Source organism: Aedes aegypti, chromosome 2 (assembly GCF_002204515.2).
Source record: "Aedes aegypti strain LVP_AGWG chromosome 2, AaegL5.0 Primary Assembly, whole genome shotgun sequence".
Lineage (NCBI taxonomy): Eukaryota > Metazoa > Arthropoda > Insecta > Diptera > Culicidae > Aedes > Aedes aegypti.
Window position 1 is genome coordinate 194,550,511 of NC_035108.1, and position 17,599 is coordinate 194,568,109.

Below are 17,599 nucleotides of genomic sequence, written 5' to 3' on the forward strand. Positions count from 1 at the left end.
AATGCTGTCACGATGTTAAATCCCATATACAGTGGCACTTTTGTTTTGATGCGGTGAGCACTGACAAAAACTACCTTTAATGATCCATTCGAACGCTTTATTTATCGTTTTAGCATCAACTCACATCAAGGCGTCGATAGGCGCATGGTGTACACAGGGGCTTAACGATCGCAAGGTCCTTGGTTCGATTACAGGTAGCCGCGAAAACATTTTTTTTGTTTTCAACGTTTGGTTTTATAAGGCAAAACTATGAGCTTCAACCCGATTTATTGTGGCGAATTTTCATAAGTGGTCCTTATGCATATCGACAGTCCATTTCCCGGATAAAAAAGTATTTCATTTTCACAATCCATTCCACCAATCTGAAGGTCCTCCGCCACCACGAAATTCTTCACGACCACATCAACTATCCTCTTTATCTCCCTGTCCGCTGCCGCTGCGGTGCTTCACGATAGTTCACAAAAAGGGTTCTGCTCCCCTCCGGCCCGTGGCCGGCAGCAAAATTGTGGAAGGGACGAAGATTTCTCCACGCGACATTTTGTTCTGGTCACTTGATACATATGGAAGCTGGGGGAATCTAAACTAAATGATGGATGTGCCAATCGAGGATCTCTTGCAGTCTACTGGATTTCCAGTTGGGGTAGAACAGCTTTAAATACAGTATGCTACTACGCGGTGAAATCCTTATCGCCAGTCCCCGGTCGACCATAAAGCCGGAAGGGAGCAGGACTCTTTTTATATTTTAGGAGCATCACAGCAGCCCCAGGCGAAGGAGATGGTGGTTGTAAAAATTTTAAACATTTAATGTTTCGTCGTGAAATCCAAATCCATTATCAAACCAAAACGGCATCCAAAAAATATTAACAAAGTGAAGACTACACAGGAAAACTTCTTATCTTCTTTCCTCTTGGTGAAGCTGCTGCTTGTGATCAGATTGACAAAAAACATGAATTTAGTACTATACCATTTAATTCCACTAGAGTTTGTATCCTTTGACAGATACGCGTATTTCGACCTCAACTGTAAGGCCGTCTTCAGTGTCGTGTACTAGACTGGACTTGAGGAAAACCATCGTATGCATATATTATATATTAACACTAGGTATAAACGTATTTCCCTACCCATTATTATTATTTATTTTTTTATAACTTAAAACTTATTAGCTTTTAAGTACATTCCATCCCTCTTTTGTTCCTCTTGATATGTTGTGGGATATGGGGGCCCATCTTAATCCTATGGCTAACGGGTGTTAGCTTTTCCTTCAGACATTTCTTCAGAAATGCCACGTCCTTTTGGGTGCTTACGATGTATCTCTTCAGGTCGATGAATATACTGTGCTCCGTCCGCTTGGTAGCCATGATGATAATAAATCTTCGAGCTGTTTAGTACTATCGATATGAGGGCCCATCTTAATCCTATGGCTAACGGGTGTTAGCTTTTCTTTCAGACATTTCTTCAGGGGGGGAAATACGTTTATTCCTAGTGTTAATATATAATGTATGCATACGATGGTTTTCTTCAAGTCGAGTCTAGTACACGACACTGAAGACGGCCTTACAGTTGAGGTCGAAATACGCGTATCTGTCAAAGGATACAAACTGTAGCGGAATTAAATGGTATAGTACTAAATTCGGTTTTTTCATCTACTTATAGGTATTCTACTAAACAGCTCGAAGATTTATTATCATCATGGCTACCAAGCGGACGGAGCACAGTATATTCATCGACCTGCAGAGATCCATCGTAAGCACCCAAAAGGACGTGGCATTTCTGAAGAAATGTCTGAAGGAAAAGCTAACACCCGTTAGCCATAGGATTAAGATGGGCCCCCATATCCCACAACATATCAAGAGGAACAAAAGAGGGATGGAAAGTACCTAAAAGCTAATAAGTTTTAAGCTATAAAAAATAATAATAATAATGAGTAGGAAAACACGTTTATACCTAGTGTTAATATATAATGTATGCATACGATGGTTTTCTTCAAGTCGAGTCTAGTACACGACACTGAAGACGGCCTTACAGTTGAGGTCGAAATACGCGTATCTGTCAAAGGATACAAACTCTAGTGGAATTAAATGGTATAGTACTAAATTCGGTTTTTTCATCTACTTATAGGTATTCTACTAAACAGCTCGAAGATTTATTATCATCATGGCTACCAAGCGGACGGAGCACAGTATATTCATCGACCTGAAGAGATCCATCGTAAGCACTCAAAAGGACGTGGCACTTCTGAAGAAATGTCTGAAGGAAAAGCTAACACCCGTTAGCCATAGGATTAAGATGGGCCCCCATATCCCACAACATATCAAGAGGAACAAAAGAGGGATGGAATGTACCTGAAAGCTAATAAGTTTTAAGTTATAAAAAAATAATAATGGGTAGGGAAATACGTTTATACCTAGTGTTAATATATAATGTATGCATACGATGGTTTTCTTCAAGTCGAGTCTAGTACACGACACTGAAGACGGCCTTACAGTTGAGGTCGAAATACGCGTATCTGTCAAAGGATACAAACTCTAGTGGAATTAAATGGTATAGTACTAAATTCGGTTTTTTCATCTACTTATAGGTATTCTACTAAACAGCTCGAAGATTTATTATAAAAAAAAACATATTTTGAGCAAATAGAACAGTGAAGACGAACCTCGAAACTCTATATAAAAAATATTAACATTTCCCGCAGGGAATGTCAACTCCGCACAAACAAATATAAACAATTCCAGTAGGAACGTCAAACAAATATAAACAATTCCAGTAGGAACGTCAAGAGCAGGACAGTCAATTGAGATTAATGGAAGAGAGACAGAGATGGAGAATTTTCCGCGACGTCCCCATGAGTGGTTCTATCTGTCATGATTGATCCGAACCAGCTGATCGATATTCACCACGATGTGGAGAAAAAATCATAGGGAAAAAAGGGGTCGGATAAAATTCGGAGAGAAATAAATTGCAGGGGACCAAGGGGTAAACTAACGTGCCGCAAGTTTTTCATTGTTTTCCATTAGTTAGAGGCTTTATTTCTTTATTTGGAGTAGGGAAAAGCCCATTTGAGGCTTCAAAACATACCGGTTCCTTAGGAAAGTTTGTTCAGTAAATTGACAGAAAACATATAAGCCAATAAAAAAAAATCCACGGAAATGGTCTATTCTTTTGTTCTCCTGACTTTTACTGTTCGCCGTGTGTAGGTGCTGTCTCGCTCTCTTTAACGGGCAACTTGAAAACGTCGAACATTTTATAGCATGCTTAGGCTCATTGCTCATTGGTAAGGGGCCCAGATAGCCGTAGCAGTAAACGCGCAGCTATTCAGCAAGACCAAGCTGAGGTTGGAAATTTTCTCGACTTACCAGGGCATAGAGTATCTTCGTACCTGCCACACGATATACGCATGCAAAAATGGTCATTGGCATAGTAAGCTCTCAGTTAATAACTGTGGAAGTGCTCATAAGAACACTAAGCTGAGAAGCAGGCTTTGTCCCAGTGGGGACGTAACGCCAGAAAGAAGAAGGCTCATTGCTCATTACACGGTGACGTCATCAGAAAATCGCTCTCTTTCCCTCCTTCGGAAAATCTGAAAACAACGGTACCAGTACCTTTCAAAGTTGACAGGTACTGACACCATTGTTTTCAAGTTTTGTTGAAGAGCAAAAGAGAGAGAATTTCGCCGTGAAATGCCTAATGCAGCCCATAAAACGTTTGACTTTTACTGTGCGCCCTGTTTTCAAGTTGCCCGTGGGAGAGAACGAGGCAACACCACACAACAATGTTTTTTTGTTGGTTCTGTCTCGCACACGCTCACGAAAGACTTGGAAATTAGGCTCGTAGTATTTTTTTAAATTTTATAGCGCGCACCGTAATTTAAAGTTTTTGGGTATTTTTTTTTTTAATCCACCCCTAGCAACATTTTGACATTTTGTTTTGCGTTGTTTGTTCGCTTGTTTGCTTTTTCGTCGCTTTTGCATCATCAGTCGCCTTCGCCACCATCATCATCCTTGTTTCTTCAGGGGGGGAAATACGTTTATTCCTAGTGTTAATATATAATGTATGCATACGATGGTTTTCTTCAAGTCGAGTCTAGTACACGACACTGAAGACGGCCTTACAGTTGAGGTCGAAATACGCGTATCTGTCAAAGGATACAAACTGTAGCGGAATTAAATGGTATAGTACTAAATTCGGTTTTTTCATCTACTTATAGGTATTCTACTAAACAGCTCGAAGATTTATTATCATCATGGCTACCAAGCGGACGGAGCACAGTATATTCATCGACCTGCAGAGATCCATCGTAAGCACCCAAAAGGACGTGGCATTTCTGAAGAAATGTCTGAAGGAAAAGCTAACACCCGTTAGCCATAGGATTAAGATGGGCCCCCATATCCCACAACATATCAAGAGGAACAAAAGAGGGATGGAAAGTACCTAAAAGCTAATAAGTTTTAAGCTATAAAAAATAATAATAATAATGAGTAGGAAAACACGTTTATACCTAGTGTTAATATATAATGTATGCATACGATGGTTTTCTTCAAGTCGAGTCTAGTACACGACACTGAAGACGGCCTTACAGTTGAGGTCGAAATACGCGTATCTGTCAAAGGATACAAACTCTAGTGGAATTAAATGGTATAGTACTAAATTCGGTTTTTTCATCTACTTATAGGTATTCTACTAAACAGCTCGAAGATTTATTATCATCATGGCTACCAAGCGGACGGAGCACAGTATATTCATCGACCTGAAGAGATCCATCGTAAGCACTCAAAAGGACGTGGCACTTCTGAAGAAATGTCTGAAGGAAAAGCTAACACCCGTTAGCCATAGGATTAAGATGGGCCCCCATATCCCACAACATATCAAGAGGAACAAAAGAGGGATGGAATGTACCTGAAAGCTAATAAGTTTTAAGTTATAAAAAAAATAATAATGGGTAGGGAAATACGTTTATACCTAGTGTTAATATATAATGTATGCATACGATGGTTTTCTTCAAGTCGAGTCTAGTACACGACACTGAAGACGGCCTTACAGTTGAGGTCGAAATACGCGTATCTGTCAAAGGATACAAACTCTAGTGGAATTAAATGGTATAGTACTAAATTCGGTTTTTTCATCTACTTATAGGTATTCTACTAAACAGCTCGAAGATTTATTATAAAAAAAAACATATTTTGAGCAAATAGAACAGTGAAGACGAACCTCGAAACTCTATATAAAAATATTAACATTTCCCGCAGGGAATGTCAACTCCGCACAAACAAATATAAACAATTCCAGTAGGAACGTCAAACAAATATAAACAATTCCAGTAGGAACGTCAAGAGCAGGACAGTCAATTGAGATTAATGGAAGAGAGACAGAGATGGAGAATTTTCCGCGACGTCCCCATGAGTGGTTCTATCTGTCATGATTGATCCGAACCAGCTGATCGATATTCACCACGATGTGGAGAAAAAATCATAGGGAAAAAAGGGGTCGGATAAAATTCGGAGAGAAATAAATTGCAGGGGACCAAGGGGTAAACTAACGTGCCGCAAGTTTTTCATTGTTTTCCATTAGTTAGAGGCTTTATTTCTTTATTTGGAGTAGGGAAAAGCCCATTTGAGGCTTCAAAACATACCGGTTCCTTAGGAAAGTTTGTTCAGTAAATTGACAGAAAACATATAAGCCAATAAAAAAAAATCCACGGAAATGGTCTATTCTTTTGTTCTCCTGACTTTTACTGTTCGCCGTGTGTAGGTGCTGTCTCGCTCTCTTTAACGGGCAACTTGAAAACGTCGAACATTTTATAGCATGCTTAGGCTCATTGCTCATTGGTAAGGGGCCCAGATAGCCGTAGCAGTAAACGCGCAGCTATTCAGCAAGACCAAGCTGAGGTTGGAAATTTTCTCGACTTACCAGGGCATAGAGTATCTTCGTACCTGCCACACGATATACGCATGCAAAAATGGTCATTGGCATAGTAAGCTCTCAGTTAATAACTGTGGAAGTGCTCATAAGAACACTAAGCTGAGAAGCAGGCTTTGTCCCAGTGGGGACGTAACGCCAGAAAGAAGAAGGCTCATTGCTCATTACACGGTGACGTCATCAGAAAATCGCTCTCTTTCCCTCCTTCGGAAAATCTGAAAACAACGGTACCAGTACCTTTCAAAGTTGACAGGTACTGACACCATTGTTTTCAAGTTTTGTTGAAGAGCAAAAGAGAGAGAATTTCGCCGTGAAATGCCTAATGCAGCCCATAAAACGTTTGACTTTTACTGTGCGCCCTGTTTTCAAGTTGCCCGTGGGAGAGAACGAGGCAACACCACACAACAATGTTTTTTTGTTGGTTCTGTCTCGCACACGCTCACGAAAGACTTGGAAATTAGGCTCGTAGTATTTTTTTAAATTTTATAGCGCGCACCGTAATTTAAAGTTTTTGGGTATTTTTTTTTAATCCACCCCTAGCAACATTTTGACATTTTGTTTTGCGTTGTTTGTTCGCTTGTTTGCTTTTTCGTCGCTTTTGCATCATCAGTCGCCTTCGCCACCATCATCATCAGACTGGATGCACTTTTTGCTCCACTTTTTTGTCATCATTGGGCGAGCGCAGCCACAGTCCGTTTGTTTCCATCTTGGCGTATGAATCATCCTTCATACGTTTGTCTTTTTCCTGAAGAGTGCGACCGTCGAAAATATTGCCAGTTTCCTCATTTTCCGTAGTTTGTAAAGTCTTGATAACGGTACATCGCGTATAATATTCAAGGAGATTTAGCAGCCAAAATTGCAAGTGACACACTGGTGGAGATTTTGTATTTGTGCAAAGCAGAGAAAGGCACACAAAGCGAAGGAAGGATAAAGTGACAAGTGAGGCAAACGAGGCAATTTTAATATGGTGGTGTAGTTTTGTACAGTCATTTTCATTGTTCGTCAATAGTGGCACTGGAAAGAAAAAGCGATAAGGAAGCCCGTGGAATCGCACCGTAATCAGGAGGAAATTACGACGGGAGGTTGGAAACCGATTTTCCAACAGTGTTGAGTTGTGTAATAACGAGGATCGGAAGAATCCTTGGGGTTTCAGGGGTGCTAGGAAAAATACAAGCATTAGCTGTGTTCAATGACTTTGATCGAACTTGCTCGGGGTTGGTTGTACTAGCTCGTATTTTTTGTCAACAAATAACTGTCAAAGCTACTTCGGGCAACTCCAAGCTGCTTTCTCAATGAGCCTGTGCATGCTATAAAACGTTTGACTTTTACTGTGCGCCCTGTTTTCAAGTTGCCCGTGAGAGAGAGCGAGACAGCACCAACACACGGCGCACAGTAAAAGTCATGAGAACAAAAGAATTTATGGCACGTACAGAGGCTCATGAACGCTCTTTTTACTCTTTTTACTAATTTACCGGAATTCCACGTGAAAAAAAATTCGCGCACTTAACAATCCGTATCGCTTCGGAATTTTGCTTTTTTTTCTCAATGTTTACGTTTTTAAATGTCAAAAACACGAGCTACTGCGAGCTGGTTGAACTAGCTCGGACTCTAGCTTCCAACCTGTTTCGAGCGACTCGGAGTTGGTTGGACTCGGCTCAATGAACACAAACCCGAGCGACTCGAAGTAGGATGGAGTGGCTCAGTGAACACCAAAAGCTGACTCGCAAGTGGTTGCAACCAAGTTCGAGCAGCTCGTTGAACACAGCTATTATTTTCTGTTTCTAGCTTCGGAAGCTAGTAGATGCCAAAGTGAAGAAGAAAAATTAGCTGTGACAAAAAGTGGTTCTAGTGTAACAAAAAAAAGTATCGGAGGAGTTTCGACGCATCTAATTGTATATTGGAATTATCTGTAGTAGAAAATTTAGTATAGTGAACACATATTCATCATGGACGGAGAATCGGAGAAGCAGCCACTTTTGAAGCAATCGTCTCAATCTGGGCAACCCGACTCCGGATCGGAACAACGTAAGTATTTTTTTTTTCATGGGAATGCGTATTGATAGTGGTTTGATAATGTTTCCCCCAGCCGGTGAGAAGTTTACCAACGCAGGAGGGCCTACGTGAGACTTGTTAGGTTTCCCTATCGTATTCCACCCTTGTATGTCATAGCGATGTAAGGTAAGAACATCATTGCTGCCCATAGGTATATGTATACCTCTATTGGCTATTGGTAAATAGCCAAGCTTGTTATTTGTCTTGAAATCAGTGAAAAAATAAGCAATATCTCGCAAGACCTAGTTGCGTTACTAACGGCCTTCGAAGTAGACCTGTGCGCCGCTGCGCTACGCCGCCACCGAATGTTTCTTTCGACTAAGGATGAATTCTTCTGAGGATTCCTTCAAGAATGTTTTCAAAAAATCAATCTGAGCATAATCCTTGAGATTTATCCACGGATTTTTTTTCGATAATTTATCCTTGACCTAAAGGGGTTCCAGAGATTCTTGAAAAAAATCTAAGAATTTGTCTATGAATAACAATTTTCCATAAATAACGCAGCGTAACAATAATATTTTTGCTTGTTTCAAGGATCAAATTATGTGTGTATAGTGAATTTTGGATTGCTGAATCTGATGCCGAATTCAAAAATGTTCCACCAATGCATGTGGTGACAAAGTTGTAAAAAATATTTGTAACTTGTAATTTTATTGTTAACGTCACGTAAACTTATTGGTAACAACCATTATTGAAGTCAAGGAAGTAAAGATAATACATATTGGTTTTAATTAGTGTAGTAAAGTATTTAATTCACGGCGAGAGTATCTCAAGGTTCAATCCTGGGCCCGATGTTATGGAATGCGATGTACGATGATTTCAGTGCGCATCGTACCTTCGTGCTGTGCGTACACGAATTCTCTCTGCTCTTGGAAGTTTTCTTAAAAACTACCTAAAGCAATAAAACAGTACTTTTCAGTGCTACATAAACAGTACTTTTCAGTGCTAACATTAAAAACGGTACTTTTCAGTACTATTTTCTACTATTGATCCCTTTACGATCCTTGTTAGGACCCGTGCCTTCGATTTTTCGTTGGACCCGTTGGCGAAAGCTAGCGGTGGTAATCCTTCTTGGACACCGTCTTGGGAAAAAACCTCTCGAAGGTCACGTCTTCTTTCGTTTATTAATTAAACATGGTATCAACAACAAACAAAAGGAAAGGTGAATCTCTGAATTCACTACTTCCTTCCAAAAAAGTGGGTTTTAAAACTGTCACTACACGTGGCAAGAATGGAAGATAGAACGTTTCCCCGGAATGCGAACTTTCTTCCAAGAGTGAAATGAATAATTGTATTGAAATGAGCAATCAGTTCGATGCTCTAGACAAATTTTCCGAACACCAAATCGAAGCAGCCTCTAGCCCAGGCTCTTTGATTCAAGTGAGGAAGCAAAGAGTGCCGCCTATCGTGGTCAGTTGTTCCGAATTTTGGGGATTTAGGCAGGAGATCTTGAACTCCATTAGGGGAATCAAGGTTTCCTTCCAAATCGCAAAGAAAGGAGACTGTCGCGTTTTGCTGGAAACTCTTAAAGATCGCGAACTTCTTCTCAAACATCTTGAAGAGAAGAAGCACAAATTTTTTACTTACGACGACAAAACTGAACGTTTGTTTAAAGTTGTCTTGAAAGGTCGCTCAAGTGACTATAAATCACCTGAAGAGATCAAAAATGGAATAAATGATTTACTTGGATTCTCCCCAGTCCAAGTAATCATTATGAAAAAGAGAACCCAATCTGGCATTGTTCGGAAAGGGCTTTCTCAAGAATATTATTTAGTTCACTTTAACAAAAAAGAACTAAATAATATTAAAGCTTTAGAAAAATCAAAACTTATGTTCGATGTCCGTGTGAAATGGGAACATTTCCAGAAACCTGGAGGAAATTACCAGAACCCCACTCAGTGCCGTCGGTGCCAAAAGTGGGGTCATGGTACAAAAAATTGTCGCATGGATGCTAAATGCATGATTTGCGGAGGTTCTTCTCACGCCAAAGACGTCTGTCCAGTGAAGGAAGATACCACCAAGTTCATATGCTGTAATAGGGTCCTAAAGCCATGTCCCAATTTTAGTGCCAAACACTTAAGTTTAGGCCAAAAACACATATTTACTCATTTTTTAATGTTTTCCGGTAGTTTTAAGTCCAAAAAACATTTTTTATGTTTATTTTAGATTTTGTCACACCCCTTGGCTTAAACACAAATTTTTGGGTGTATTTTGTTTTCCGTGTCCCTTCCGAAATGTCAGATAGGAACAACCCCAGTGTTAAAACTAAAAACCCTGTGGTGTTTTGGTCAACTAAGCGAACGTCAAACATGATCTCAAGTGTCAAGGTTCATTTTTGGACCAAATTTTTAAATAAAAGTTTAAATATGATATAGCCGTTATTTGAGCGGGAAAAATTGCTAAAGTAGTTGCAGTAACATTCTCTTTCGTGTTATTGAATAAAAACAAGATTTCATTAAACATTTTAGGACCCTATTGCGGGGCTAACCATAAGTCCAATTTTTGGAATTGCCCTTCACGCAAAAGGGTCATTGAGGCTCGTGCCAGGCAGATGAAAGATAATATCCGTTACGATAACGGTAGTTTCCGGAATTTGCCTGGTAGAGTATCGAACAATGCTCATTTTTCAGTTAACGATCGCTTGATCATGAATCATACCCATCAGGAAGATCATAATCATGCTCATTCGCAAAATAATTTCAATCCGTCGGGTAGCCGTTCGAATCTTTCAATTTCGAATGTATCTACCCACGGTAAATCCTTTGCCGATATCGTAGCAGGAAATTCGAACTCCTCCCCTGTTCGATCCATGGGTACCCATTCTACTTGTTTCAAATCAAATGGAAAAAACCCTACCGCCGCAGGTAACTCCGCTTCTTCGTCTACCGGAAATTACAATGGGAAATCACATGACATGGCTGCCTCTGATTTTAATTTTCTAACTGAACAATTGAATCTAATGATTGATGCAATGTTCAAAGCCACCACTATGACTGAAGCAGTCCAAGTAGGTGTAAAATTTACAAATCAAATTGTTATTGGATTACGTTTTTCTAATGAATCCAAATAATAATTTAAATATTTTAAATTGGAATGCTCGTTCTCTGAATGGTAAAGAGGACGAGCTGTTTAATTTTCTTACGGTTAATAACGTGCATATAGCAGTTATTACCGAAACGTATTTAAAACCTGGATCTAAACTCAAAAGAGATCCTAACTTTTTTGTTTATCGTAATGATCGACTTGATGGGGCATGTGGGGGAGTTGCAATCATCATTCATAGGCGTATAAAACATTGTTTTCATCATTTGAAACTAAAGTTTTTGAAACTTTAGGTGTTTCTGTTGAAACACAGTTTGGTAAATATACTTTCATTGCTGCCTATGTGCCTTTTCAATGCTCTGGACAGCAAGTTAATTTGCTCTAAACTGACTTGCGAAAATTGACTCGCAATAAGTCAAAATTTTTTGTCATTGGTGACTTTAATGCCAAACATCGGTCATGGAATAATTCTCAAAGTAATTCCAACGGCAGAATTTTATTTGATGAGTGCTCTTCAGGATATTTCTCAATTCAATACCCTGATAGCCCTACATGTTTTTCCTCTTCTAGAAATCCATCTACGATTGATTTGGTCTTAACCGACTCTTTTGATTCTGATCATGTCCCTGTTACATTTCAAATATCCCAAGAAGCGATTTTCAATCCTATCAGCTCAACGTTCAATTATTTACGAGCTGACTGGAATATATATGAAACGTATGTTGACTCTAATCTTGATGTCAACATTTCTTTAGAAACTAATCTTGATATTGACAATGCTCTTGAAACTTTAACAAATTACATTGTTGAAGCCCGGAGCATTGCAATTCCAAAATGTGAAGTAAAATTTGAATCCGTGATTATAGACGATGATCTATAATCCGTCTTAAAAACGTGTGGAGAAGGCAATTTCAACGCACTCGCGATCCTGCTATGAAAATTATATGCCAGGATTTGTAGAAAGAAATCAAGCATCAAGTTTTGCTCAATTAAGAAACAAAAATTTTGAAAATAAAATTTCTCAATTGGACCCTGGCTCTAAGCCCTTTTGGAAATTATCTAAAATCTTGAAAAAAACTCAGAAGCCAATACCGGCATTGAAAGAGGAAAACAAATTATTACTAACTAATTGCGAAAAAGCTCAAAAACTTGCTATGCAGTTTGAAAGTGCGCACAATTTTAATTTTGGACTTACTAGTCCAATTGAAAATCAAGTTACTCAGGAGTTCGAAAATATTCTCAATCAAGAGAACGTTTTCGAAAATGCCTGGGAGACTGAGTTGGAAGAAGTGAGAACTATTATTAAAAAAATCAAAAATATGAAAGCTCCTGGCGATGATGGAATTTTCTACATCCTCATCAAGAAACTTCCAGAAAGTAGCTTATCATTTTTAGTTGATATATTTAACAAATGTTTTCAATTAGCATATTTTCCTGACAAATGGAAAAATGCTAAGGTTGTTCCAATTATAAAACCAGACAAAAATCCTGCAGAAGCTTCTAGCTGTCGTCCAATCAGTTTGCTTTCCTCTTTTTGAAAAGGTTATTTTGAACAGAATGATGGCCCACATCAACGAAAATTAAATTTTTGCCAATGAACAGTTCGGATTCCGCCATGGACATTCGACCACTCATCAACTTTTACGTGTAACAAATTTGATCCGTTCCAACAAATCTGAAGGCTATTCTACTGGTCTTGCTCTTCTAGACATAGAAAAAGCATTCGACAGTGTTTGGCATGAAGGTTTGATTGTAAAATAAAAAAACTTTAATTTTCCAACATACATTGTTAGAATAATTCAAAGTTATCTGTCAAATCGTACACTTCAGGTTAATTGTCAGAACTCCAGATCTGAAAGACTTCCTGTAAGAGCTGGTGTTCCTCAAGGCAGCATTTTGGGACCAATATTATACAATATTTTCACATCTGACTTATCTGAGTTACCTCAGGGATGTCAAAAATCTTTGTTTGCGGATGACACAGGCCTCTCCGCCAAAGGACGAAGCCTGCGTGTCATCTGTAGTCGATTGCAAAAAAGTTTGGATATTTTTTCTTCATACTTGCAAAAATGGAAGATTTCTCCTAATGCTTCCAAAACTCAACTAATAATATTCCCACATAAACCAAAAGCTCTTTTTTTGAAACCTTCAAGTAGACATGTTGTCACGATGAGAGGGGTTCCAATAAATTGGTCAGATTAAGTTAAGTATCTAGGGCTCATGCTAGATAAGAATTTAACTTTCAAAAATCACATTGAGGGCATTCAAGCCAAATGTAATAAATATGTGAAATGTCTCTATCCCCTTATTAATAGAAAATCAAAACTTTGTCTTAAGAACAAGCTTTTAATATTCAAACAAATTTTCAGGCCAGCCATGTTGTATGCTGTACCAATATGGACTAGCTGTTGTAATACCTGGAAGAAAGCTCTGCAGAGAATTCAAAATAAAATTTTGAAAATGGTTCTGAGACTTCCTCCCTGGTATAGTATCAATGAGTTACATAGAATATCCATTGTTGAAACATTGGAACAAATGTCAAATAAAACAATACATAATTTCAGGCAAAAATCGTTACAATCATATAGGGTTGCCATTTGTAGTTAGCGCGCCAACATTGCTGATACACCATCCTTCCACTCCCAGCAAAATAGAAAAGAAAATGGTGTGTTCAAAATTAGTTTAGATTACTAAGTAACTATATTTGTATAAACGAGAGGTCAATCATGAGTTTTAACCACATTCTTTAGTATAATTTTTACTTCTTATGGTCGTTTTACTAAAAAAATGTCATACTTTTGAATTTATGTACGCAAATTTATCGATCTGCAGCAAATTGTAAACGTTCTTCCTTAAATATTTCAATTGGTAATCTTAGAATAACATATTATAAAAATAATATGTGGAAAAAAAAATCGATTTCATTACAACAGTGTTGCCAATTTTGATGATTGTCATTGTACTTTGAGAGTTCTTCTAAAAATAAAGCATTTGATTTTCTATTGTGCTTTGAATGTTGCGTGGAGACTAAATAAGCAACTCTATGAAGGCGTAGGTTATTTTTCTTTACATTCCTAAACAAAAAATGGTGGGAAATGATTTTGTGATATCTGGAAAATTGTTGCTTTACTTGATATTTTTGGAGTAACAATTTTCCAGATGCTTTCAAAAAACAAGCCATTTTGAAAATAGAAAATATAAATTGTCGAATTTTCCAGCCATTTTTGATTCATTGATTGTGATAACCTCCAAAAATCGACCGTTCCAAACGTTGTTCTTTATTTATGTGAAATTTAATTATTTTGTAGTGTTTTTTATTTTCACAACATTTTACAATATTACGAGAACCGAGAACCAACACGATTAAACAGAAAAAATGCATTTCACGTGAGTAGCTTTCTGGACAATAGGCTGCCAGCCAAAACTCTCTGGCAGCGTAGCAAATTGGTAGGTGCAGCTAGTAAGGAAAATGCTTCAGCGGATTGCGAGTTTGACCCAAATGAAGTTGATCGCATATTTTTGGCAAGCTACATCAACAATACACCCAGTGATACTTCAACTTTTCTATCACAGGTTCACCCCTAGAATTTCTCCTTCCGTCCTGTGTATGACTGGGAGATAGTGAATGTAGTATGAGATATCAAGTTAAATGAAACGGGTCTCGACGGTTTGTCAATACGATTCATAAAAATCGTGCTTCCTTTGATTTTACAGCAAATCACCTATATCTTCAACACTTTGCATCCTATCTAAATGGAAGAACTCAAGCTGTTTATTGTGGGGATCAAGTTTTTGAATCTAGGGTGGTAACTTCGGGTGTGTCGCAAGGTTCTGTGATCGGTCCACTGTAGTTCTGCTGCTACATCAACGATCTCCCAACGGTATTAACGTGGTCCTCCATACACATTTATTCTGACAATGTCCAACTCTACATTGGACGGTTAGGACCATGTTCACGTGAATTGATAAGGATGATTAATAAAGATCTAGTTAGAGTCGCTGAATGGTCCGATCGTAACGAGCTCCAAGTGAATCATTCGAAAAGCAAAGCACTGTTCATCAAGGGTCGTCGTCGCAACACTATTGTCACCGATTCATTACCTACTATAACAATGAAGGGACAGCCTATTGAATGGACGGATAAAGCGATGCATAGTGGTTTGTATTCCAGTCTTATCTGGAATGGGATGGCCTCGTCAACCAAAAATGTGGTAAAATCAACGGTTGTCTGCGCACGCTCTATAGTACCACCTCATCTGCACGCAAGAATATGCAACTCAAACTATTTAAAGCTTTTATACTGCCGCATTTCTTATTTGGAGTAGTAATCCTTTATAAGAGAGATTCGCGGAAGCTGACATTTCTGTCAAAGTGTGAGCCAATCGAGCAGCGAGAGCTGTCAAAGTGTCAGCCAAACGAACATGCGTTATGTATAAATGGCTTATATGCATCATTAGTAACAAAACTTATTATTTTGCTATAGGCCCTTTTCAAAAGATAGTCTCGAAAACTTGTTTTTGAAAATAAAACTTCGAATTTGTATCACAAAACTCATAAATACGACATAAGATGGAAAACATATTTTTGACCGCCTGTATGGAAACCGGCCATAGTGCACCCCAAGTGCATACTGTATGGACAGACTACAAGTTGCATTCAACAGCTGTGTACGATATGTTTACGGCCTCAACCGTTAGGTATAGCAGAGTCAGAAATCAATCCCGTCTCAAAGCTGTCGATTTCATCGTTCCGTTAAACAACACGACTAGGGTAACGTATATAACTTGGACATACATATAATTTGGACAGGGTAGTTTTTCTATGCTCATTCCCAATGAGACAGTAAGGAATATATGTACGGGAAATCATGTATTGCATTATTCATACACTATGCTACTTATTAATGATGACCATTTTCATAACATTTACAAAAAAATATAAAAATTGTAAATTGTATCAACAGAACATCTGTGAAACCTACGAATGCAAGAGAATGTACATTTCAAGAACATACATTAAATGCAATAATAGCGCTCAGAATTGACATTCATAAAAAGTTTAGAAGTGGAAATATGATGAAATATGTTTGAAATTGATGCTAAGTTCAACTAAAATCCTAACATTAGTATATAAGGCATACTTAGGTGATGTCCAAAATCGATTATGGTTTTTGTTCAGTTGACATAATTTGGCCATCTGATGAAACACACCAAAATGTCGCATGCATTTGCAGGCGCATTTCGTGGACTGATGATATTTGATTGCATTAAATAAAATTATTGATTGTCATTATTATACACATTCAATTGGCGAAAAAAATGCATAAGTCACATATAAACTCTTAAAACTGTATGATATGACCGCCGTTTTAGGAAACCATTGTATGGATATTGAGATAACGTCCCTGTCCAAATTATATAAGGAGTGTATCGAAAAGTAGTCGCGAACTTTCAAAACAGTCTCAAAAATAATGGATTAAACCTACAAACAATTTTGTGATCAGAAATGCTTTACAATGTATTTAAAAATGATGATGCGCTGATATTGTTTCAATAAAGTGGCATTTTTCATGATAATTTTGCAAATTACTAACAGATGTCGATGAAAATCTTGCACACCTCTGAAAAAAATGATATGTTAATAAATGTGTTAAATTTTAAGAAAAAATGGTTTTTGTTTATGCTAATATATTCTTTGCCACAACTCTCATGACATAGTGTAAAAAATATTTTGAAAAATTCATTAACAAGCATTTGAGAGCAAATACAAAAATCGAAAAAAGTCGATTTTCAAGGACCTCGTTTTTTGTTTTTTTCTTTCTACACGTTAATGGTAATATCGAACGATTGTAATGAATAAAAAAATGTTTTTTTGATTGGAAAAGTTTCTTTGCATATTTGTGAAGTAACGTAAGCAAAAAATGTTACTCTATATAATTACCGCTGTATATGACAGAACTTCGAAAGTTGATTAAACAAAAGTGACTTTCTAAAACCGGCCTTGTTCCAATAATTGAGCTTTTTTGGAGCAATAATTTATTTTTTTGAATTTCTTTTTCCGTGCTGTGTGAAGTAAACATATTTTCCGATAGAATAAGCTTTTCATCCTATTTTGTTTGATATACATTTTGTTCAATACAAATCATCGAATCTTCAGAAGACACTTCAAAAATGTAATTTTGTGCAAGATTTTATTTTCCATGCTTTTTAAACCTTGTTGTATTTATATTAAGACTGCATATTATTCAATATTTTTTTTTAGCTGCTTCAATATTTGATGATACGATGAAGATTTGCGTGAAAAAAGCTTTTAAAAAGATGAACTATGCTCTGAGATATACCGTTTTGAAAGTTTGTGACTACTTTTCGATACACTCCTTATACACGAGGGTGTCCAAAATGTATATTTGGTTTTCAAAATGTATAACAGACAGGCCGCTAAAACACTATTTTGGAAGCTAATGCTAGAGTTTGTAATCTTTTTCTCCCCAGAAACTCAAAGTACAATGAACCATTAAGAATATAAGTAACATAGCGAAATAAAATATTAGTATCTAATGTATCATATCTTTAGCCTGTCCAAAATACATGAT

General features: G+C 37.6%; 1 protein-coding gene across 8 annotated transcripts in view; it reads left to right on the forward strand.

The window, feature by feature from the left end:
* The first annotated feature begins 6,518 nt into the window (after positions 1-6,518).
* The window catches only part of LOC5574542 (type 1 phosphatidylinositol 4,5-bisphosphate 4-phosphatase), a 44,656-nt gene continuing 33,575 nt past the window's right edge, over positions 6,519-17,599 (forward strand). For 3 of the 8 annotated variants that reach the window (XR_002500236.1, XR_002500237.1, XM_021843569.1), the window contains exons 1-2: positions 6,519-7,127; positions 7,699-7,938. Coding sequence is in view for 6 of the 8 variants with exons in the window: in XM_021843569.1 (XP_021699261.1) it covers positions 7,860-7,938 (79 nt within the window). In the remaining 2 variants the exon portion in view is untranslated. The remainder of the gene's footprint in view (positions 7,128-7,698; positions 7,939-17,599) is intronic. The other 5 variants (XM_021843571.1, XM_021843572.1, XM_021843570.1 and 2 more) reach the window with 5 other exon arrangements.